Genomic DNA, 22,969 nt, shown 5'->3' with positions numbered 1-22,969 from the left:
TTATGCTACCTAACAAAAATTTAAATACTTCGTCTACATCACCTCTTTGGGCCCCAATTATCCCATTATTTCAGCAATACACACTAAATAAAGGATGGCTTCGACTACGGCGGCATTATCATGGGATATAGGGATTCTCTCAGACTGTTACAATGCCGTGAAGTTCCTGGACAATGTACCTGAGCAGATCGATGCTTTGCTTGGGACCGATTTAAGGAATTTACTTGTTGTTCCCGGACGCTCCGATACCGCCAGACAGAAGTTGGCTAAAGCCGAGAGCGAACCAATCTCATTTTCGGATGGGCTGCAGTTCAAATTGAACAAACCCTTCATAGAAAGCGCATATCTTCTTGCAACAGAGCTTGATTTAGACGAGATGGCCACCGCTGAATTGTTGCAGCTGGCTCAAAGTGAAAGTTTTGCTAAGGGTTCTCGTCTTGAAGATGCTGGAATCTTGGCTTTCTTTCGCAGATATGACTACATTCTCAATATTGTGGGTTACTTGTTGACCAACAACAAAGTGCACATGTTGTATCCAACTCAAGATCCTGGCAAGGAACTCTTCAAGAATTGCCTCGCCAGTTTCAAAAAATTATACTCTTTGATTCAGATCCAGAATGACCAAATCGATAAGCAAAAGGCCACTGCGGATATCAATGACTTGGCGTTTGTCAAGAAAGTATCATTCGTCAAGCAACAACTATTCCTGATTCACGATCTTTTAAGTCAGATATTATATTTTATCATCGATTCATCACCAAACTCACTCCTTACTTACGACGCTTACAGTACAATCATCAAGCATGTCAATGAGAATATCACCAGTGACTCAGACGTTCTACTCTTGCATTATCTTCCCGCTCTTTTGCGCATTGTGACAGGGCTAGGTGACATGCCCGAGAAGGAGGTTTACATAATTCATGAAAAACTCGCTACATCCCTTCTGACCGACTATGCAAAAATTAAAGAGAATGACAGTATAGACTTGTCAAAGTCGTCCTTGAGACCTTACGATCTTTGTTCACGTTTATTCTATTTTGTTACTTTGATTCCATGGTGTAAAGAGTCCAGTGACAGAACAAGAAAGCTAGACTTCAAGAGGGATATTCTTCAGTACATTGAGTGGCTCATCAGCTACGGAACTTCAGAGCAGTTACTTTCATATGCAGCTGAAACTGCATGTCCTGAAACGAAATTTCTTTTAGAAGAGAGTGATCTCTACGATTTTAGAGCTCTTTTACAAAGATCTTTTCCACTGTTGGAACCAACAAAGTTCTTTTACTCGGGTAACGATGAATTGCTTCATGCTGTTAAGGTAAATCCTCAATTAACAAATGTGGCAAAGCTTTGTGACTTTTCCAGCTTACAAATCTCGAGGCTGATTGCTGACGATATTCTTGCACCAGCATTTCACGCTTTCTTCACCAGTTTCGTAAATCACGCTGCTATAGTATTGACACTGCTTCGTGACAGTGAAGAAGATTATTTACTATCCTTGAATAAAAAAGAGATCGAGGTTGCTTCAGTTCGTGTAAATGGCTTCAACGATCACTTTGATTCATCGCGGGGTTTAAGAAGAGATTCTGAAGCATCTTCAAATACATCACAAGACTTACAGGAGATCGCCAGTCGCGCGGATCTTGAAAGGCTCTACATGGCATGCGTATATGTTTACAATAACAGACCCGATCTTTGCGCAGCATTCTGGGCTTCGGATGATTCAAATGTTGCAGGTTTTATCGACTGGGGTATATCCAAGAATACTCTGCCACTCATCACGGCAACATTCTGCTTTCTTTTGGGTGGATTGACTTCTGATGGGCCCATGTCGAGCTTTCGGGTGTGGGATATTCTTGTCAACGCTAACACATTCAGAAAAAATGACTATCTGCATGTTTCCCTTGATTCGATCATCAGCTCATTGACATACTACATTAATGCTCTCATGGAAAATTTGGAACTGGACTTAAGTTCCAGGTCAAGAATGGAACAACACAAACAGGAATTTCTTTTTTCTAGCAGTCATATCAAGAGGGCTGCGGAGGGTGATGCTTATGACCCAATCCTGCTTTCGGAAGACTCCGTGGTATTCATTGCAGGTTTCATCATGCTCATTTCTCAGTTGATAAGAAATGTTGGAGACGAATCATCAGCTTCAAAAAGCTTAAGGAGGACGGCATTTGATCTGTTTCATCCTATTCTTGTTTCGTTTCTCAAATTTGACAACTTGGTAACCAGCGCCAAAGGATCACTCAATCAAACGAGAAGCTCGATGCCTGTGGAATTGAGTGACGAGAATAGAACGGTTCTCATAAATTTGATTATGCACTGCTTGAAGGAGTTTGCCAATACCGAAGATTCCAGTATAAGAGCTCGAATCTGGGATACTGTTGATCGCTGGATCTGTCATGCTCTTCACGATACTGAGAGTTCATCGGATAGGCAAAGATATATTGGAGGAACTTCACTGCAGGCAGCCCTCTCTGACTCTATTAAATCCGAGCTACAGAAGCTTAAGACTTGCTTCAGGGGTATACCAATGAAGCAGGGCTTCCAATTAACATTCACGAAGATTTCCGAGGTTTCCAACTTTGTCCAATTGCTTAGTCAGCTTCTCGAGCCTACAGGAAATACCAAATACGGTTTCGAGTGTATGGATCTTCCATATCCATCCAATCTCGGGTCAAATTATAGATTCAGTAATCAGATCGGTGTTTGGCCATATTTGGAGTATCTCCTACTTGAAGTCTTCACGCATACGCCTGATCTAGAAGACGACAAATTTAAAATTAGCTTACAAAGCACTACCCTCAGCATAGTCGCAAAGGTGTTGGCAGAGGTAGACTGGGAGTTTTTGGTAGATAAAGCTCCCCATATTTTTACCGAGACTGCCTCTGCAGATGAACTCTTCGTTTCTGCAAAACTTGCGAATGGAGAAGACATTGCGCTTTCCTTCCAAACCTTTGTCAGACTTCACCATTCGTTAGCTGCCTTGAATTACCTCTTCGAGGACAAGCCCTCCACAGTCTTATTTTCAATTGTGAACTTAGGAACAGACGCTCTTCGCGGGAACGCCAGCTTGCAATCTTTAGTTGGAACAGCTTTGAATATCGTGGATAGTATTTTGAAGCTTCAGGATGTCTATATTCATCGCCTTCTTCCCCTTCTAAAAAATTCAGACGTATACGCGCTGTCGGATGCAAAAAAGCCAATTGGATATAGTACTAGTTTAAGTCTAGTGCTCTCTGCACCAAAGGCCACCCATGAAAACGTGTACTATCCTACAGACTTGGGCACGCATGGAGTGAACGATTTCTACGAATTGTTGTCTTTCAATATATTGAGTGTGGCGCATCTTGCCTTGTACGTGGGCTCGGATGAACTGTCGATTGCCGAGACAGCAATTAAAATCTTGCGGAAACTTTCAAAATCGCAAGTCTTCAGCAAGGAGAGTTCTTTATCGAAGAATCTCTCTTTGCGCAACACTAGGCTCTTGAGCATCTTCGAGAATGTTGACGAATCTGTCAGAATACGTTACGCTTTTGTGCAACAAATGGAGTCTATTACGGATTCATTGCAGGTAAAGTATGCCATCTTGGAATTCTTAATTTCGAATTTGCCAGAGACTGATGATATCACGGTTGCTCATTTCTTGTTAGGATTCGAAACCCGCGATGGCAGCCTCAAGCTCAATGCAGACGTAAACGATCTTTCTCTTTTGAACAGCTTGATCATCTTGCTCAAATCTACCGTTGACTTGATTCATGATATTGATTATAGCCAAGGATATGTTACTCGCATTGGGCTTGGCCCCTCAAAATTATCCTCAATGATCATGCAGATTTTGGTCAGATTGAGCAGGAACCCTTTGATATCGAGTATTACGTTGCAACACATTAGAGAACACGATTTGTCTGCAAAATTACTCGATGCCCAACCAAAAATAGACGACTCTACGGTGTGGCACGACAAGAAGTTTCAAGGTAACTTACAGGACGGAACGCCAAATCTCTTTGTGGAAGACGACTTATGTCTCGAGACATTCTTTGAATTCATCAAGTATAGGACCATGGCCCTACAGTATTTATCATTAGAAGTTCACGACATCAAATCCGTCATTAGAAAGGAAGAGTATGTTAGACTTCTTCTCAACGACACCGAAGTATTCAATGGAACGCCGAAAATTCTCAACTTTTTGGACGTTCTCAATTATCAATTTTATAACTTTGAGTCCCACAAATTGTTGGAGTTTGAACAGAGATACAATCTTGCATTTTTGATTCAAGAGTTGAAGCAAGAGCGTCAGATGAAGAATGAAGGCGAGAGATTGTTGAGCAGATTGGCTAGTGTACGTTGCCAGACAGCATACCAGAGGCTTCAGACAGATGATGATAAGTCAAACTTTGCCGTGGAGACCATGGGTGAAGTTACTAGGATTGATGAGCTCTTCCAAAAGATTTTTGTCGTGGATGAGCTTAAGGGACATCATTTGCGATGTTTACAATCATGGGTTCAAATTATTCAGGTTTTAAGCAGTGACGGGGTAATTGATCGAGCCGACTTTATTCTCAAAGTTTTCCAGTATATCCTTCCAAAAATCAACAACGAATATTACGAGAGGGACATTATGTTTGCTGAAGAACTCATATCGTTATGCATGCTCCTATTCGACATGTATGAGGAGGATTCGATCAAGAAAGCAACAACAACACCTGAAGCACTGAGGAATGGCAGTGAGATGCACTTGCAGAAACTACTTCCGCTTTTTAAAACTTGCGTCAACGGAGTGCTATGCAGCAACTCGACACCAGCGTTGAGATCAGATTTATATGTTCTACTCAACAAGTTCACTCAACGTACAACAGCTTCTGGGATTTTGCTACAAGAGATTTTATCAGTTCTTCGATCGGTGGACAAAAAATTTATTGATGTTATTTGCAATGATTCCATTTACTCAGAGGGAGCTCCTCGCATTACGTCAATCATTTTGATGGAGACCCTTATAAACTCATCAATGTTAGAGAGACTGACTTCTATTTTAAATGCTATTGTGGAGAACAACTCTTTGTCACTTTACGCCCGGCTGCTCAAACGCACCGGGGAACTCTTTGAGGCTTGTGAGAAAAGTGCGGAGTCAGGAATAAGCGTTGACACTTTACTATACGAGCTTACGGCTTTCAAAGCAACGCTCTACCTCTTAATCCGCATAGCTCAATCTAGGGATGGAGCTTCACAGCTTTTCCAGAATGAGATTTTCTCCATCATCCGGCAATTAAGGTTTCTTAATGTTGACTCCGATTTGGGTTTAGACCTCCACATTGAAGCCGGACCAAATTCCTCTTTGGAACATGCCAGTGCCACGCGTATCGGAACGGCGGTAAACGGCAAGGATGAGAGAGCTACTGCACTGATTACATTGACTTTGGATCTACCCGTGTCGCTCGTAGACAAAACAACGAAACGCGAGGAGGAGAAGTTGCAAACAATCTCGTACTATGAATTGCTCGTTCCCGCTTTTCAATTGGTAGCTACAGTGATATCCGCCATGGGCCCATCGTTCCAACCAGGTCTCATGCAGGCTAAAGAGTTGATGCAACACTTCAGAGGACTCGTTGTCGGTGTGATGAAGAGAGATGAGCTCATGGATAAAGGAGAATTGAAAAATTACGAGGAGAACGATCGGCTCTCTCTGGAGGGGCTTCGGCAGTTGGCGAAATTATTTGTGCTCGTAAATACCCTTGTTGATGGTGCAGCACATCATGGATGAAAGAAAGTGTGTGTATGTGCAGCGACGGCGGAACTGCACCAGGCCTCAAACGGGCCTTCGGGATGGAGCAACTACATTTTAGGTCACGAGACCCTCAGCCTCGGGCGCTTGCCGAACACAAAAAGGCGGCCCGAGGCAGGCCAAGGGCAAGGCGGGGGGGCCAGCCCGCCGTTAGTGGAGGGAAACCTAGCGAATGATCAAGTAATTGACGACATCAAAAACCGAAAATAGAACTTGGCCAAACGTTGGGATGAGGTTGGAAATGCCTTTGAATTGTTTTGCCAGCGACACGATGCAGTACGCTTTTTTGTGTGAAGGAGCATATGTGACGAAACAAAATAAAACTAGGAAGAAAAAAAAAAAAATGATATTCCGGCCGAAGTGCTCACATTGCCGCGCCAAGACGGAAGTGGGCCCAGTGCCTCATAGAAAATGAAGGTGGAAATGGCCGCTTTAGGCCTAGGGGACCTGCAGCAAGGAAGACATTGTTCACATCACACTTTCTTTCTTTTTTTTCACTTTCTTTTTTTCCGATCGCAAGATCTCTGACGTACTGCGACGGGCCCACCATGCTTAAGTGGGGAGACTGGATTCGTTAAACAAGTTGCTTTTGGCATTGCCGTCCACCCCTCTCGAGGCGAGTTTATTGTTCCAAACAGACTGCGGAGATGGACCAGAATTCTGCATAAGACCCTCTAGGGGCCCTCTCATCCGCGATGACTTGTTTGATGTGTTGCCCCAGTCACTTGTGCCGGAATTCGATGCTAGTGGCCCATTCTGCGAGATGATGTAACAGTGCTAAAGTGTGTCTGGCGCCACGGCAAGTCCCATTTCCCTTCCATTAGTGCATAAAGCCTGCGCTTGGACGCCTGTGTCCACCGCCATTTTACCATTCATGTGTATTAACATCCTTCTAGAGGTGAAGCCCTTTATATAGTAGAAATCTCTCCCGCCGAAGCTTTTTCCCACCCCAAATTTCTGCTTCACTAGCCCCACGCAGATTCCTCACCTCGACTTAATCGAGCCATCTTTTTGTCAAGATACCCTAACAGACGAAGTAGGCTTTAACTTTAAGTTTTACCTTAATTTTTTAATTTTTTTTTTATTGCCTTTTATTCCTTCGGTTCCTTCAGGGTCCTCAAAAACCTTACGTTTCTTTTCGGCAGAAACGTTATTGAATTTAGGTTTTATTACTTCACGCAAGGTTGCCAATTTTGCATCTGCCACGGAGAAATCATCGCCTATAAAACAAAGCGAATCCCCAGAAAATTTACTTTCTATTTTGGTTCTTTCCTAACTCATCATGTCTAGAGACGCTGAGAAAGAGCTCCAAGGTGCTTCCGCAGAGGCTCACTTGAAGACAAATGAGAACTACAACAACGACAGCTCCACGCAGGTGTCGTTGAGCCAGTCCTCCAACAAGGAGGAGGAGAAGCTCCATCACACCCACAGATCGCTTGAACAAAGACACATCAACCTTATTGCCATTGGTGGGTCGATTGGTACCGGTCTTTTCATCACGATTGGTTCGTCTGGTTTGGTGCAGTCGGGACCCTTGGGTCTTCTCTTGGCCTATTGTTTCTGGACGTTTGTGATTTTGTGTTTGACGGTGTCTGTCGGTGAAATGGTGTGTTATTTGCCCTTGGACTCGCCCTTCTTGACCATGGCGGGCCGTGTGGTGGACCCAGCGTACGAGTGTGCAGCGTCGGTGAATTTCTGGTTGATGCAGAGTTTGTATATCCCGTTTGAAATTACTGCTGTCAACGGAATGATTCATTTTTGGAGAGACGACTACAGTCCTGCCATCACGTTGGTGATTCAGATTGTCATTTATTGTGCCATCAACATTTTCGCAGTCAAGCTTTACGGTGAGGCCGAGTTCTGGTTGTCCTTGGCCAAATTGATTTTGTGTATTGGTCTTTTGTTTTTCACCCTCATCACCATGTGCGGTGGTAATCCAGAGAAAGATGCTTTTGGCTTCAGAAATTGGCATGCCGCCGGTGGTCCCATTGCTGAGTACATTGGCACCGGCCCTCTTGCTCGTCTCAGAGGTTTCTTGCAAGGTATCATTTCTGCCAACTTCGTTGTTGTTTCTTCTGAGTACCTCAGTATGACTGCTGGTGAAGCTAAGAACCCAAGAAGGAATATGGCATCCGCTTTCAAGACAGTGTTATACCGTTTGGTGATTTTCTTCATTGGTGGTGCGCTCTCGGTGACCATCTTACTTGCTTACAACGACCCCAAATATTTGAGTATTGTTCAGGGTGACAATGCCAACGCTGCTTCTTCTCCTTACGTGGTTGCCATGCAAAACTTGAAGATTCAGGTGCTTCCTCACATTGTCAATGCTGTGATTTTGTCGTCTGCTTTCTCTGCTGGTAACTCGTATACCTACTGTTCTTCCAGAGCCCTCTATGCTCTTTCCAAGAAGGGCTACGTGCCAAAGTTCTTTAGGTATTGTACAAAGAGTGGTGTGCCAATCTACTGTGTTGCCGTGTCGGCCTGTTTCTCTCTCTTGTCTTTGATGCAGTTGGGTAAATCGGGAGAGAATGCCTTGAACTACATGGTGAACTTGTGTACTGGTGCTCAGTTGCTTAACTATGGATTCATGAGCATCACGTACTTGCACTTCTACAGAGCGGTGAAGGTCCAGGGTATTGACAGGAATAATTTCACTTATAGATCGTGGTACCAGCCGTACACTGCGATTTTCGCTTGCGTCTTTTTGTGGATTATCATCATCATCAAGGGTTACGAAGTCTTTATCCCAGGCCACTGGGCCGTGGACAACTTCTTGTTCAGTTATGTCATGATTTTCGTTGCCATTGCTGTTTACATTGCGTACAAAGTTCTCAAAAGACCAAAGTACATCAAGCCTGAGGACGCTGACCTCCAAACTGGTCTCGAAGCTATTGAGGAACACGAATATGAATTCTACGCTGCCTTGGAGGCCAGTAATGAGGAGGCGAAGAGTCTTAGAAAGAGAATTATGGATTGGGTTTTCTAAACTCCTTGGACGATTCATTGCATAGACAATTAAGTGTTAGCATTAAAACCATCGAATCAGGTGGTTCAACGTTACGTACATATATATTTTCAATTCTACAGTTGATCTTTCGAATACGCGTGTTGCAAGTCTATGATATTAAATTTTGTGACGTGGGATTCAGTGACCCATGCTCTATAACTAATACTGTAAGCCCTCCAGCTTCTATGTAGCCCTTTGCCTTTGAAAAATATGCTGAATTGTTGGTGTTAGTCAATGCACATGTTGGAGCTGATCGACTCAAGCTGTCCAAAGAGCCACCGGCTTTGGAAGCTACTAAGGCCAGTTGTTTTAGCCCTTAGTCTCATGTTTCGGTCATCTGTGATAAGGATACAGTAGCGAAACACTCTGGCCATCTTCTCATCTAAAATAATATTTGTGGCTCTTAAGGTTGCATTTAAGCCCCTCAACTGCTTCTTATTGATTTGGTCATGTTCAGTTACAATATTGAGTACAGTCAGATCAACATTGTTTAACCAGGAGGGATTGTTTTCGAACTCCGCTACCTCATTGAGGTCGCTTGTGATGGTGCCGTCAAACCTTAACACAACTATCTCCTTGCTTGCGTACAATTCTCTGATAATTATTACTGACCTGGTTGCAGCATCAGCGATGGTTGCTTCAGTGGACTTTCTCAAAGACCTCAATTCTTGGTAAACAATCAACGGAATCAGCACTTTAAATGCACCACTATGGGCGCATTTAAATATTCTGCCGCAGTGTTTCAACCAGATGTTTGTGTCGAAAGTGATGTACGTAAGGGAAGTGTCCATTCGGTCCCCCAAATTACCTTCAACAACGACCTTTTTGAGCGAGGGCATTATATCACCTTCCATGATGAGGCTGTTATCGTAAAGTTCCGAAACGTCACCTCTTTGTTGCAGCATCAAGGCCAGCCGATGTTGCAGGTGATGATATAGATGGTGATTGTCCAAGTGGCCTGTCTGACATATCGAATCAAGGTCGATTCCATTCTCGTCCGATTCGGTATCAGCATAACCTTCCATACTTTCTTGGTTGGGTACATTTTGACCAAAGTTGAGAGAACCAGATGCTTCAAGCCATGATGGACCAGCTGCTATCTGGAACCAAGACTCGTCGATAACTTCAGATGGTAAAGCCTTGTCATTAGCCCTGAAGCCAAGATTATGAGATGAAATCGGAGTGACAAAACTGCCCAGGTTTAACCGAGAATCTTCATAGAAGACCTCATTGATGAATTGATATATGTCGTTTGCGCCTTTGTAAGAAGAAAATGAGCACAAAACATCATTCTTCGACGCCTCATAACTCTGGTTATCAAACTTGAAAGATTCCTTGTCCCTCATGAATCCAAATTCATAATTATCAGCGAGAAATCTTCCAAGTAGGACAATACGGACCAATCTTTCCTCATTGTCCCTTTCACCTTGTTCTCTTGACTTTGATCCATCTTGCTCCAAATTGTTGAGGTTCATCATCGCTGATGTACCACAGATTGGGTGATCAAACATGGCGTGACTCCGAATGCCAGCAGCTTCAAAATCTTCGTAGTCATGCTTGACACAAATAAAATCAAACCAAAGTGTTCCCCAACATTTCCACACTTCCGAAAGTTGCTCATTCTCATTGAAGTACTGAACATAGTTAGGATGGTTGATGATATATTCCCGGCACTTATTGTTCAAGTGAGCATTTCCTCGGACGATGCCTGTAATGCTGTTCATGTAATTTATGAAAGCTTCCCAAGGGAAGAATTTTTGAAATAACCATAGAAACATGTTTCTTGACTCGGGGAAACGTTTGATAGCCTCACCAACCGCTATCAAGAAGTATAGCCACACAATTATATGGCAAGCAGATGCCCGTTTTGGCCCAACCAAATAGTACTTGAGAATTCTAAAATTAAGTTCCAAGACAGACTTATCAAGGTAAGCCAAGCAGTAGAACCAATCCATCGATGAAAGATCTGATCCTGTAACAGAGGAGCTGTCAACTCCATTACTGAGTTGCGAGGGCTCATCTATACTGTTCTGATCTTGAGATGTCGACTTGGTCTTCCGCTTTCGTTCTTTTTTATCCTTTCTTTCTCTGAGAGCTTCAGGTAGCAAAAACAACTTTGCGAATGGGTTTCTTGCATCACCAAAACCTATGAGATGATTGATATTCGCGATAGCGAAAAGGGGACCTTTGTTGAACCAGAAGTTAATCTTCTCTATTGTGTCCATCGAGTTTGTGTTTTGATCTTGTTCATGTTGCTGTTTCAAGTACTGTGTAAAGGGGTCGGCGTTTTGCTTGTCCGATTGGGTAGGATATATGAACTGGCGCAAAAAGAAATTATACCCGTGAGAGTCGGAACCGAAAGACATTGCATAGCGGGACACTAAATCTACCCCATGATTAAAACGGCCCTCCTGAAAGACGTCACCTTGGTTTTGAGAATTTGAATTGTTGTTGTTTATGCATAATAGAACCTTGTGGATCTTGATGAAATCAATAATGGGCAACTCAAGCAAAGAAAGTATGTTTCTTTGAGTGCAAATGTTCTCAACGACAAGCTCAAGATACTGAGATGTGGGAACGAACGGGTCTCGGCAATTAACAGCTTTACTTATGTTGACGAGCGCCTCCAAGTTGTCTTGTTGAACCGTGCTCATATGGTAGTACATTTTTCCGTGCCCGTAAAGTGTTTTCAATGCATTCCAGTACCAATATTCTGAACTGGATTTCCAATCAATGAATCGCGAAGAGTATAAAGCAATAGCCATTCTGGACAAATCTCCTAATTTCTCGCACCACCAGCCCTCCATTTCCCACGATGGATCCGTTAGACTCGATACAATGCTGAAGCAATGAGCAATGAAACATGAGAAGACTTCATGGTCTTGAAATATGCTCATAATATTTTTTAAGAGCTCTAAAAAGCCGACAATGCCGTAAACCCACATTCGACGAGGTATTTTGTAAAGGTCGATAATATTCTTGCCTGTTTTATGATGTGTCGATAGCGATGTCGGCTTCAATGCAGTTGTGAGAAAATCGTAGTAGTTGTTTAGCAAGGTGATGTTGTGGTGGTAGATTGTCCACAAGTTGTTTGAAAGATCTGTGGTACTCGTAGGAATGGCTGCTTGAAAGCTCGGCGCAGAACCATGTAAAGCCTGATGCTGAGGAACATACATGGAAGTGGAGTATGGGGAGTAGAAATTGCTTGATTGATTGATCTTATGAGTGAGTTCGACGATGGACTTTTGAACAATTTCCTCGAAACTAACAATATTCTTGTATGTTTCCTTCAACTTCGCCGCTAGCTGTTGTTCCTCATCCGTCATGACTCTTTGTTGCAGAGCACTCAGCGCCTCGGATTGAACGGAAGGTTGCTGTTGTAGAGGCATGGACGTATTTTTGACAGATACGGTGGATGATTCTTTATTCTGAGTAGCGTTACCAGGGGTCATCAGATCGACCATAGGACTCGAGCCTGACAGATCTGAGTTGTTCTGGGCGGTTGAATGCGTCACGTTGGGGCTCGATGGTACGTCGTAATTTGAAGGGGTAGGGGTTTTTATCAACTGGGGCCCATACGGCTGTTGGTTCTGCTGTTGTTGCTGTAGTTGAATTTGAGGTTGCAGAGTTGGAAACTGCACAGATTTTCGATACTTTCCGCGTTGAGCAGAAGGGACAAAGCGGCCGGAAGGAGAACTGGAGCTGTTGGCTCCTAGTTGGCTGGCACCCGGAACATTGCTTTGCATGGAAAGCTGCATCTGTAGTGGGTTTGGTGTTCTTTTACTTGACGGATTGTTCATGTATGCCGATACGCTATTCTGACGTTTCTGCTGAGCTGAATTCATGGAGTTGCCATACACATTTAGATAGCCTTGGTGATTCTGGGAATTGGAATCAAGAATCGCTGACTCCTGATGGGGCGACGATGCCGCTTTCAGATCATGCGGAAACCCAGAACCTGCGGGAGTATTCATGAACAAAAGCTTATGTAAGGGGAAGGGTCAGGTTGGGTGATACTATGTATGGAATAGGGTTGCCGCGAAAGGAATGCCGATGAACGAAACAGACTGATAATTCACTGTCAAATTGGTTGATTCGGTCAATATGGTGGATCGGCCCTGAGTGGTGAGTGGTGCGTGGGATATTCAAGTGGCGTGTGCTGATTACAAAACGTATAGGAGGAGCCTGCCTGTTACGAGATGTATGTGAATATGGCCGACTTAGCGGGGATGCAATACAAATGGTGTATATAAAAAAATAAAGGTCACGATTTCAGTTCGATTCTATGGAGCTGGGTATCCAGAGTAAAGCAACTTTCCCGTGTACTAAGACGAAATTTGTTTCAAAAAATGCGCTCTAGTAATAGATCAAGGAGTGAAACATGCTCGCTGGAATTTTGTGAGGCGGTTTATCGTGGGCGTGGCACGACCCGTGATAGATAGGAGGCCGGAGGCCCGACGACGGCAACAATATGAAAAGTCACGATTCAGAACTATATGCGTAATCTTTTCGTTTTTTTGAATCTAGCCTTTCGATGATTGAGGTATATTGTGGTCAAGTGGTGGTGTGGATCAGCCATTTGCAAAGTCGTACCTGCGGAGCTCGCGGCAATATTGCCATAGTGGGTGCAAAATGGAGTGACACGATAGATGAGGCCAGGGAATGGGCTTAATTTCAAACTTGGGACTTGGTATGTCTAAAAAAAGAATGTTTCGGTATATTAAGAACTATTATTTTCGATCAAGGTTGATTAGACCGGTCTTATTATCATTTCGAATTGATGTAGTGCTCTACGTTTTTTGGTAACGTTTTGTATTTCGCAAAGTTTCTAGTGAAATGTAATTGCTGGGATTAATGTAACACGACAATCATCACGGTGACAAAAATTCCTTTTCATAAATTATGTAGTGGACAAAACTTTGATTGTAAAGGACAAAAGTATGATTGTAAAGAATTACTCAAGTATAGAGTACAAGGTCAATTCCTGGATGCTTTCGATTTGGTCCGCAATGACTTACTATGGATCTCACTCATGCTGATCCTGTTCCCAGCCAATCTAAAAATGAGATTCATTCAAACATAAAAGGATCATGTAACTTTTCAAATGCAGTTATCATGCCCTTAGTAAACTTATTACCGAAAACTATTTGAAGGACTTGCGTGCTTAGCGGAGTCAGGAACAGGTTTTCTCGTTGCTTCGAAAGAAAAAAGAATAAAACGATTTGGGACGAGCCCAAATCGTGTGTCCAAACTTACAGGTCTACGAAGTACGTGGGCAGACGAAAGGGAATCGCTGATTTGGGGTCACTTCCACATAAGGAGGTGTACGCAAAGGGAGAAAGCGAATGGGTTGATAAGTAAGCTTCTGTTCACGTCAGCGAGAATAGTTGTAATGGATCTTCAGAATACCCCGCGTATGCGATCTTGTAGAATCATGGGAAGTCATTCTATAGTAAACCTCATTTCACTTTGCTTCACCATACATCATTCTTTTATTCATTGCTTTCTCATTGCTCTTTCACCCATTCATGCTCAGCGTTCTTCCCCTATCGTCCCCGGTCAATCTACAGGGAAACTTTCCAGATCGTTATATTTGTGTATTAAGAGCTAAACAAACCAGCGAAAACGAGACTCGAGCAAAGTATGTAAATATACAAGAGCAAGCGTCGTAAAATTGCTGGAATGAAAAGTGTGAAGGGGGCTGTCCGTTTATTTCAACTTCTTCTTTGGTCTCAACTGGTTGGTGTGACCACACTTTCTCTTTCTGCAGTTGGTAGCTCTTGGAGGCAATCTGGCGTAGCACTTACGACAAATAGACTTTTCGCAGTTGTACTTGGAAGCCAAGGCTTTCAACGAAGGTTCAATCATGGCTAACTGATGAGTATGGAGGAGAGGAAGGGAAGAAATGGAAGTTTTTTGTCGATACTGTAGGAAAAAATTTCGCGTGTGGTGCAAAGGTTTGGGGGGCAAGAGGCTCCATAGTTAAGCATCATTGTTTGATCACGTGGAGAAGTTTCATCAAGGGCTTAAGCCCTAAGCACAGCTATCGATACCGCGATTATAGCAAGAAGCAGGCAGAATAACTAGAGAGCTTCTTCCTACTTGATGTTTTTATAACCAAAATCTTTCCTTGTTATCGGAGCGTCTTAATGACTCACGGTATCAAGGAATTTAAAGGGCCCGGATTAGAGATCTTATAAGAAACTTTGCTATCATGTTGCTTGTCGCTGCTCGAATTTTCGTACCTTGGCTGTACCTCACATAATCTGGGGACAGTAGCATCACTTTCGCAGCCAGTCATACGTACTCGTAATCAGTGAACCAAATGCCGAAAAATTGTCTGACCATTCTTTAAAATGAATAATGAGACTGAAAATCTTCCTCTTTTTCACCAAGCAGAAGCCCAAAATTGACTCAGCGTCTTGGTCTTTTAGCGTCGCAGAATCTCAGAATAATCAAGTAGCCTCCAACATCTCTCGAGAGCAAAGCTACAATATTGAGCTCCATAGGTACACCTAAACGTTGTTGTTTTCATAATCGTTCTCATGAAGCTTATCAAGATCAAGTAATATTTATTAGCCGAAAAACAACCACGATCAATACCTGGGGGTGACTGGTGCACGGGTGTCACCATCTCATGTAGTTAGCCAGCAACGCACAGGAGGTTACATTAGCTAAGTGTCGACGAATTGAAGGGATTCTCTGCAAATAATTCCTCGGCATGAGTGATAGTCAGGAAGGAACGGATAAAGAGCATGCACCTGTCCAGGACGTGGAGATGAATGACGCAGGAGAACAGCAAAATCTCCCTGAAGCTCAAGCTGCAGAGGAGTCTAATGCAAGAAACGAGGCACATCAAGACGAATCACCAAAAGACCAAACACAAGAGACAACCACTATAGAGCAACCTCAATCGGAAGCCCCATCATCCTCGAAAGAGTCTGCTAGCCCAGAGATAATATCTGTTCAGTCTGAGACAGCGCCTGATGAGACCTCCAAGTCAGACATTCAAGTCGAGGATGTGTCCAATGCAGCCCCAAATCTTCCCGAAGTTACCATTGACCAGCCCACAGAAATTGAGGAGCCAGAGGCAGGAGAGCAACCTCAAAAAACTCAAGAGCGTGAGGAGGTGGAAGCCGCTTACATAGAAGGAGAGCCACAAGACCCGAACACTTCGGTAACAATGAACCCCCCTAGCTCTGCTCAGAACTTCACCACGCCTCTGAAAACCCTACCAGCTCTCAAGGACATCGAGCCCATCTCGACGCCAAAGTCGTTTGATGTGGCTAAGGATCCCGATGCTGCTGTGCGAAGCTCTCCTGTTATTGAACAAAGATCAACGAACCTAGCCGAGCTTGCGGAACAAGAGGACGTACTCGATAATACTGCTAATGACACATTCGCATCGGCGGTATTGGAATCGAATAACAATGACAACTATTCGGATACGCAGGCAAGTTCAAAGCTACACTCCGATCTAGAGTCAGTATCATCATTCCTTGGCTTAGACCTAGAATCACTTGGGCAATTACCATCTGTTGTTATTTCTAAACTTGTTAATAAGACTCAACAGTATCACGGTCTTCAGTCTGAATTATCATTCTTCAAACTAAACCAGGAGCAGTTTAGTCAAGTTCAACAAAAAAAGTTAGAAACTCTCCAAAAAAAGATCGAGAAACTCACCGAGACGAACGCCAATATTACCCTTGAGAATGAAGTCCAATACGACGAATTAGTGACTTTCAAAGAAACACTCACAACAGTGCGCAACGAGAATACTGAGCTATCCGACAAGATCTATCAGTCTGAATTAAAAAATAGAAACTTGGAGAATAAGATCAATGAAATCTCAAAATCGAGAGAATTGGAGGATCTTCGACTCAATGAGGATTTTGATAAAGCCATGAAATCCAACCTAGAATTGAGCCAGAAGCTCAGTGAGCTTAATAAAGAACTTAGTGAGGCTGTCAATGAAAAGTTCAGCTTCAAGCTTGAGTCGAATAAAGCTCAGAATGAGCTCACATACACAAGGAACCAAAAAGAGTGGTACGAAAATGAATTGAAAGACCTCCAAGACAGATATACCAATCTTCTCAAAAAGTATGACACCGATACGTTAAGGGATGCCAACGAATTGAGCTCACTTTCTTCAAAAACAGAAACCTTGTCCTCTCTCAAGGAGTCACTCCAGGCGCAGCTCAAAGAAGCCGAAAGAAAACTCCAGGAACAGTCTGACAAGGCTTCCCATCTCGAGAACAAATTTGAAATCCAGAGGTCAAAATTCACCAAAGAGATCGCAGACAAAGAAGAGTTGGTAGAGCTTCTTAAGGTTCAGTTGAAGGAAAAAGCTGGAAGAATTCAAACTTTAGAGGCTTATGGCGAGGACCTCAAGTCATCAACAGCTGAATCAATTTCAAAGTTGGAGAAAGAGATCTACGATAAAGATGATAAGATCGCCTTGCTCGAGGAAAAGCTCCGAAGAACGGAGGAAGCATTAGATTCAGAGCTACATAAGGAGACGGAGCTTCCAAAGTTAGGTCCCTCTGCAGAGATGATTATGCAAAATAAACCGCAGGGAATTTCTCTCTCTGCTCTTTACACGGAATTCAATCATATGAAGAAGGAGCTTATTCTTGCGAAGTCTCAAAAAGAAAAACTTGCTGCTCAACTACAGCATTTTGTGTCTGAACTTGAGTCAAAGAAACCCGCAATTGCATCTTACAGAAATCAAATTCAGTTCTACGAGCAGTCTCTCAAAGATATGCTTGGCAAGCTCGAATCTATCCGGTTGGATAAGCTCGACGCTGACAAGGAAACCAATAGACTTAGAATCAGATTGAGCAACTACGAGTCTGAGATGCAGTCATTGAAACAGTTGTCGAAGGATCTCGGCAGACAGTTATGCTACTATCTTATACACTCCAAAGTAAGAGACGGTAACGAAAATCCATTGACCACTGAGGAAAAGAAGACGATCGACATCATCTTGACAAAGAGTGGTAATAAGGAATCAAGAGCTGAGTCTGATACAGACGAACTTATTACCGAACGACTTGTTGGGTTTGCATCTATCATTGAATTGCAACAAAAGAACCAAGAATTACTCGTTGCAGTCAGGCTGCTTGGTAAGCAACTTGAAGCGAAGGAAGAAGAGAATGAGGGTCTTGAATCAGCTGCTGTAGAAGAGGCTAGAGAAGCTATCTTGACATTGCAAGGTGAGCTCGATAGTGTTAATATCCGTCTTGAAGCTGTTACAAAAGAAAGAGATCTTATTAAATCGTTGAACGGCTCGAGTCCGGCAGGTGGATCGGAAAATGGCACGGTTGAAGTGAAGCTTCTTACGGAGGCTAATAGTGAACTCAAGAGCAATATCAAGGAGCATGAGCAGAATTTGAAGACACTTCAGTCAGAATCCAGTGAGAAGATAAAGTCGCTCATGGACAGATTAGCGTCCGCAAATGCCTCGTATGAAGAGATGCAGACAAAGCTTAGCTCAGCCAAGCATGATGCTGCGATAGTTGAGAATAGGTTCGAGCACGTCAAGAAGCTTCTCGATATATCGAATCGCGAGCTTCAAAACACGAGTCGGGAGGTTGCCTTCTGGAAAGAGCAAACGTCCAAGCACGAGTCAATATTGGTGACGAAATCAAACGAGTTCCGTGATCTCGAGAAGAACTATGCAGAGATAAAGGCCTCTGCAGAGAGCTTGAAAGCAGAGAAAGAAGTCTGGGGCAGTATGCAGAAGAACTTGAGAGAAGAGATTGAACAGCTTAAGCGTGACAAAGATCAGCTAAACTCATTTGTTTCCAATTTACAATCCCTTTTTAAAGAGAGAGAACAATCTAGCATAGAGTTGTCGAGAAGATTATCTGAAAGCATTGAAAACTACCATACTTTGCAACAAAAACTTAATGAGAAAGATGAAAGAATCGAAATATTGGCGTCGCAATCTGAAATGGCATTGAAGGCTCAGAACATTAAGCTTGAACAAGTCAACGAGATCAGCGAAAGGTTGGCTCAAGCAAGACAAAAGATCAGCGATAAGGAATCACTTATAACGACTTTGCGTGAGCAGCTTGCCAATGCCTCAAAGAACCGCGTGAGTCGCTCACTTGAATTAAACTCTACATCGGACAGTGGACCAAGCAACCCGGATTATGACGATCTCAAGCTCGAGTTGAAGCAAGCAGAAGCACAAGTTACTGAATTTAGTAACATTGCAAAAGCTGCTGAGGATGCCCTTGTAAAAGCTACCGAATCCTTTGATTCGTATAAGGCATCAGCTGATGAGAAGATTGAAACAGCTGAGCGTGAAAAGCAAAGCTTGTCTGATGAAATTGCATCCCAGAAAAAGGAGATCGATTCCCTTCAGAAGCAATTACACGACAACCAAAACGAATTCCTTAATGCAGAGCAAGAGTTGAAATCAAAGCTTCATGAATTTTCATTGAAGGCATCTTCGTATGATGATCTCAAGAATGAATATCAAGAAAAGTTTAGCTCCTTGACAGATGACTTAAAGTCTCAAACCGAGATGTATGATGCATTGGACAAGAAATTCCAGGACAAGTTTGCAGAGGTCGAAACGTTAAATGAAGAACTCGTCAATCAAAAAGATCTCAACTCCTCGTTGCATGCGCGAGTGGAAGAACTCACGACGAAGTTGGAAGAGTCTGCCAAGAAGATGTCGTCTAAGGAATCTTTAGTTTCGGAAGAACACGTGAAAACCCTTGAGGAACTTCAACAGACAAAAGCAAAGTTGAATGATTTACAGTATCAATTTGATCTCACTCTCAAGCAAATCGAATTGAGTAAAGCTAGTGCCTCTGGGGATGATGACACCACTGAGAATTGGAAGGAAGTTCTCAACTACTTGCGTCGTGAGAAGGACGTAGCAGACTCGAAGGCGAACCTGTTAAAGGAGGAAAACCAGCGTCTTGAAGGTCAAATTGATATCATAAACTCTGAATTGGTCTCTGTTCGCTCGCAATTGAACAGACTACTGGGCACAAAAGTTCAGTTGGAAGAAACAAGCAAAGAACACGAACGTCTTCTTGAGCAGCTTGAACAATTGAATATCTTAAGAGAAAGTAATGTTACCCTAAGAAATGAGAACAAGAGAGCCGTTGAAACTATAGGGGGCTTACGAAAGGAGATTGAAACCCTCAGGTCATCAGCTTCTGCAGCTCAACCAACCACTAATGCAACAAACGATGAGACTGCTTCGGCGCTTGAACAAGAAGTTCGTTTATTGAAGGAAGAAAACGATAGGTTGAAGAACAGATTGGAGAATAACGAGGAGGTCAAGTCACTTTTAGCTAAATTCGAGGCTCTTAAAAATGAATTCAGAACGAAGCTCATCAATCATAGAGACAAAAATAGGGAATTAGAGAAGGAGCTTAACGAGTTGAAAGGAATTCATGAGATGACAACTAAGCAACTAGCAGAGCTTCAATCACAGCAAGGTTCTGCAACGAATGTCGGCTCGTTGAAGGAGCAATTGAATAAAGCGGAGGCTGCAAAGGCCGAAGCGGATAAAGAATTTGAAACTGAGATCCACAAACTTAAAGAGCAGCATGAAAATGAGAAGGCGAAACTCAGATCACAGTTGCAGAGTCAGTTTGACTCTAGACTTGCAAATGAGCTACTGAAAGCAAAGTCCCTGATTTCAACCAATAACGTCTCTGAGGAAGCCATCAGAGAAAGGGTGGAAAAAGAGCTGAAAGCAAAGGTGGAGGAAGTCACGAAAGAGCTCACCAAAAAGTATGACAAAGACTTAAATGCTAAAGTGGAACGGCGTGTACAAGAAAGAATTGCAGCGGAAGGCTCCAATCAAGACTCAGAGAAGGTACGCCAACAACTCACTGCGCAGTACGAAGCCAGGATCAAGCAGCTAAATGATGAGTTCGAGAAGCGGTTGGATGCAGAGAGAAAGAAGATTGAGGCGTCCGTTGAGACGAAGTATGAATTTAAGCTTCGTGTGTTGAACAGAAAGGTCGAGAAGCTCGAGGGTTCAGAGGGAGGAACTGATGGTGCCGATAAGTCCGCAAACATGCAAGGAAGCGGACGAAGCACACCCATAGCCAGCGGTCCTCACGGAGAGCAGACCTTGAATGTCATTCAGCCAGGACCTAGAAACGGCGCTCAACAAGGCCAGACTCAGTCTGTCACTCAGACGCAAGCGAATCAAGGTCAACAAAAGCCACCCTTCCATAATCAAGGAAACACGTATACACGCAAGCGCACTTTCCCACCAAACACTGGAAATACATACAAGCGAAGCAAGGAAGACAAGGAAGAGAAGGAGTAAATGATGCGGCTGCGGATTTTGCAGCCTTCGATACACCTGCATGGAAAATATAGTTGAATAAATAGGATCAACGTGTAATATAACATTCAATCCATCATGAGCCAGTGGATTGATTTCATTCAAGTAATAATTGCAAAGTAGTAAGCATGTAATCAGGTGTATATTTAATCGAGACCAGAATATAACTCTATCTTGTGACACTTGCGAATCTAGGCCTCCTCTGCATACCAGGTGCATCAGGTGAGACTATTCGGGTTTTAGCAGCCACTGATTATTTTATATAACATAAAAAAGATTGCCGATATCCGCAAGGTAACTTCATTGCAGGACCAAAATGGAGACTCCAGACGAGGAATTAGACAATTTCGAGTCTCTAAATAGAGCAAAGACTGTTCACCCAATACAACTCAGGCTGATGCTCTCTGATACAAAGCTCGACCGGCTCATTATGAAGAGGTCGAGGCTGCTAGCGCAGAGGGCGCACTTACTGAACATTGATAAAGTTGATTCGAGTGATTCGCTCGATGTTCATTTCAATCTAGGAGCCGAGGAGCTTTCCATAGGTAGCTCAGACTCCGAAGAAGAGATTCTTCTTCTAGACTCCCAATTAGAGGAAAGGAAGCCGACTTCCATTTTCAGGACGTGGGAAAAGTATACTATAGCTATGCTCGGAGGTATGGCTGGCTTCTGGTCTTCTATATCAAGTCCCATCTTCGTACCTGTGCTTCCAGAAATTCAGCGTGCTTTGAAGGTATCTGAATCTGCAGTAAACGTCACTATCGTTGTATACTCAATCTTTCAAGGTGTTGGTCCTCTTGTGTTTTCAAATCTAGCTGATTCAGTTGGCCGGAGACCAATTGTGATGTCATGTCTACTATCATACATCGTTGTCAATTGTCTTTTAGCAGTGAACTCAACATTTGCCGGACTAACAGTATTAAGATGTTTACAAGCGTTTTGCATCTCATCAACGATCTCGTTAGGAAGCGGCATCGCCAGTGATATTAGCACTAGAGCAGAAAGAGCATCATTTATTGGACTCACTACCGGCTTAGCCCTTCTTGGACAAGCATTTGGAGCGTTCGTGGGAGGGATGATCTCATCAGCATTCGGCTGGAGAGCCATATTTTGGTTCCTAGCTATATCTGCGGGAGCCACATTGCTCATTATTTTCGTCTGCCTTCCAGAAACGTCAGCTGCGATAGTAGGACCACAGGCGAAAGGTATACCGCAGAGGATGAAATTCATCATGATGGCACCAGTGATGCAAATGTCGTATTTTGCAACTCGGTTAGATACGGAAGCTACCACCGAAAAACCGAAGCACCCTGATGTGAATCTTCCCACGACAAAGCAAAATTTCAACATACTAAAGCCACTTGAGGTCTTGAAACAAAAAGAAGCCGTCTTGGTCTTGATCCCAGCTTCTCTCTGCTATTCACTTTGGCTCATGATGCTCACGACTTTCTCACACGCGCTTGCCAAACAATATGGTTTCACACTTGATAAGGTGGCTCTCTCATATATACCAAGCGGTATTGGAGGACTTCTTGGATCGCTTATCATCGGAAAGTTGCTTGATTTCTCGTACAGGAAGTATATGATGAATACCCAACATGAAGCAACATTCAACATCTTGAAATCCAGGCTTATTGTATCTATCCTCCCCTCCACAATTTGTCTCGGTTCTGCATTACTTTTTGCATGGGTTCTTCATTACCAAGGTCCAGTGCTTCTCGCAATTATCGCTTCTTTTGCCATAGCATTCGGTGCCATGTGTTGGTTGACAATCTCAAGTACGGTAGTGGTGGACTTGAGACCAACCGGTGCTTCTGGTGCATGTGCCGTAGTAAATTTGACAAGA

The 22,969-nt window shown here is 43.2% G+C and overlaps 4 protein-coding genes across 4 annotated transcripts; 3 read left to right on the top strand and 1 right to left on the bottom strand. All coding sequences in view use genetic code 12, as the record gives it.

The window, feature by feature from the left end:
* Positions 1 to 94: 94 nt before the first annotated feature.
* Positions 95 to 5,767, top strand: CJI96_0000510 (uncharacterized protein; the record flags this gene model as incomplete). Its single annotated transcript, XM_029034735.2, has 1 exon — positions 95 to 5,767. One exon carries the CDS (start codon positions 95 to 97, stop codon positions 5,765 to 5,767), a length of 5,673 nt encoding a protein of 1,890 aa, XP_028889977.2.
* A 1,303-nt stretch (positions 5,768 to 7,070) lies between these two features.
* On the top strand, positions 7,071 to 8,774 carry AGP2 (Agp2p; the record flags this gene model as incomplete). The annotated part of the gene is made up of 1 exon (XM_029034734.2): positions 7,071 to 8,774. The coding sequence occupies one exon, from the start codon at positions 7,071 to 7,073 to the stop codon at positions 8,772 to 8,774; it is 1,704 nt and encodes a 567-aa protein (XP_028889976.1).
* Positions 8,775 to 9,022: 248 nt separating this feature from the next.
* On the bottom strand, positions 9,023 to 12,769 carry CJI96_0000508 (uncharacterized protein; the record flags this gene model as incomplete). The annotated part of the gene is made up of 1 exon (XM_029034733.1): positions 9,023 to 12,769. The coding sequence occupies one exon, from the start codon at positions 12,767 to 12,769 to the stop codon at positions 9,023 to 9,025; it is 3,747 nt and encodes a 1,248-aa protein (XP_028889975.1).
* Positions 12,770 to 15,516: 2,747 nt separating this feature from the next.
* Positions 15,517 to 21,105, top strand: MLP1 (Mlp1p; the record flags this gene model as incomplete). The annotated part of the gene is made up of 1 exon (XM_029034732.2): positions 15,517 to 21,105. One exon carries the CDS (start codon positions 15,517 to 15,519, stop codon positions 21,103 to 21,105), a length of 5,589 nt encoding a protein of 1,862 aa, XP_028889974.2.
* Positions 21,106 to 22,969: the final 1,864 nt, after the last annotated feature.

The sequence above is a fragment of the Candidozyma auris genome, chromosome 1 (assembly GCF_003013715.1).
Source record: "Candidozyma auris chromosome 1, complete sequence".
Taxonomy (NCBI): domain Eukaryota; kingdom Fungi; phylum Ascomycota; class Pichiomycetes; order Serinales; family Metschnikowiaceae; genus Candidozyma; species Candidozyma auris.
Note: the sequence above shows the minus strand (reverse complement) of the source record. Positions and strands in the feature narration are given on the sequence as shown.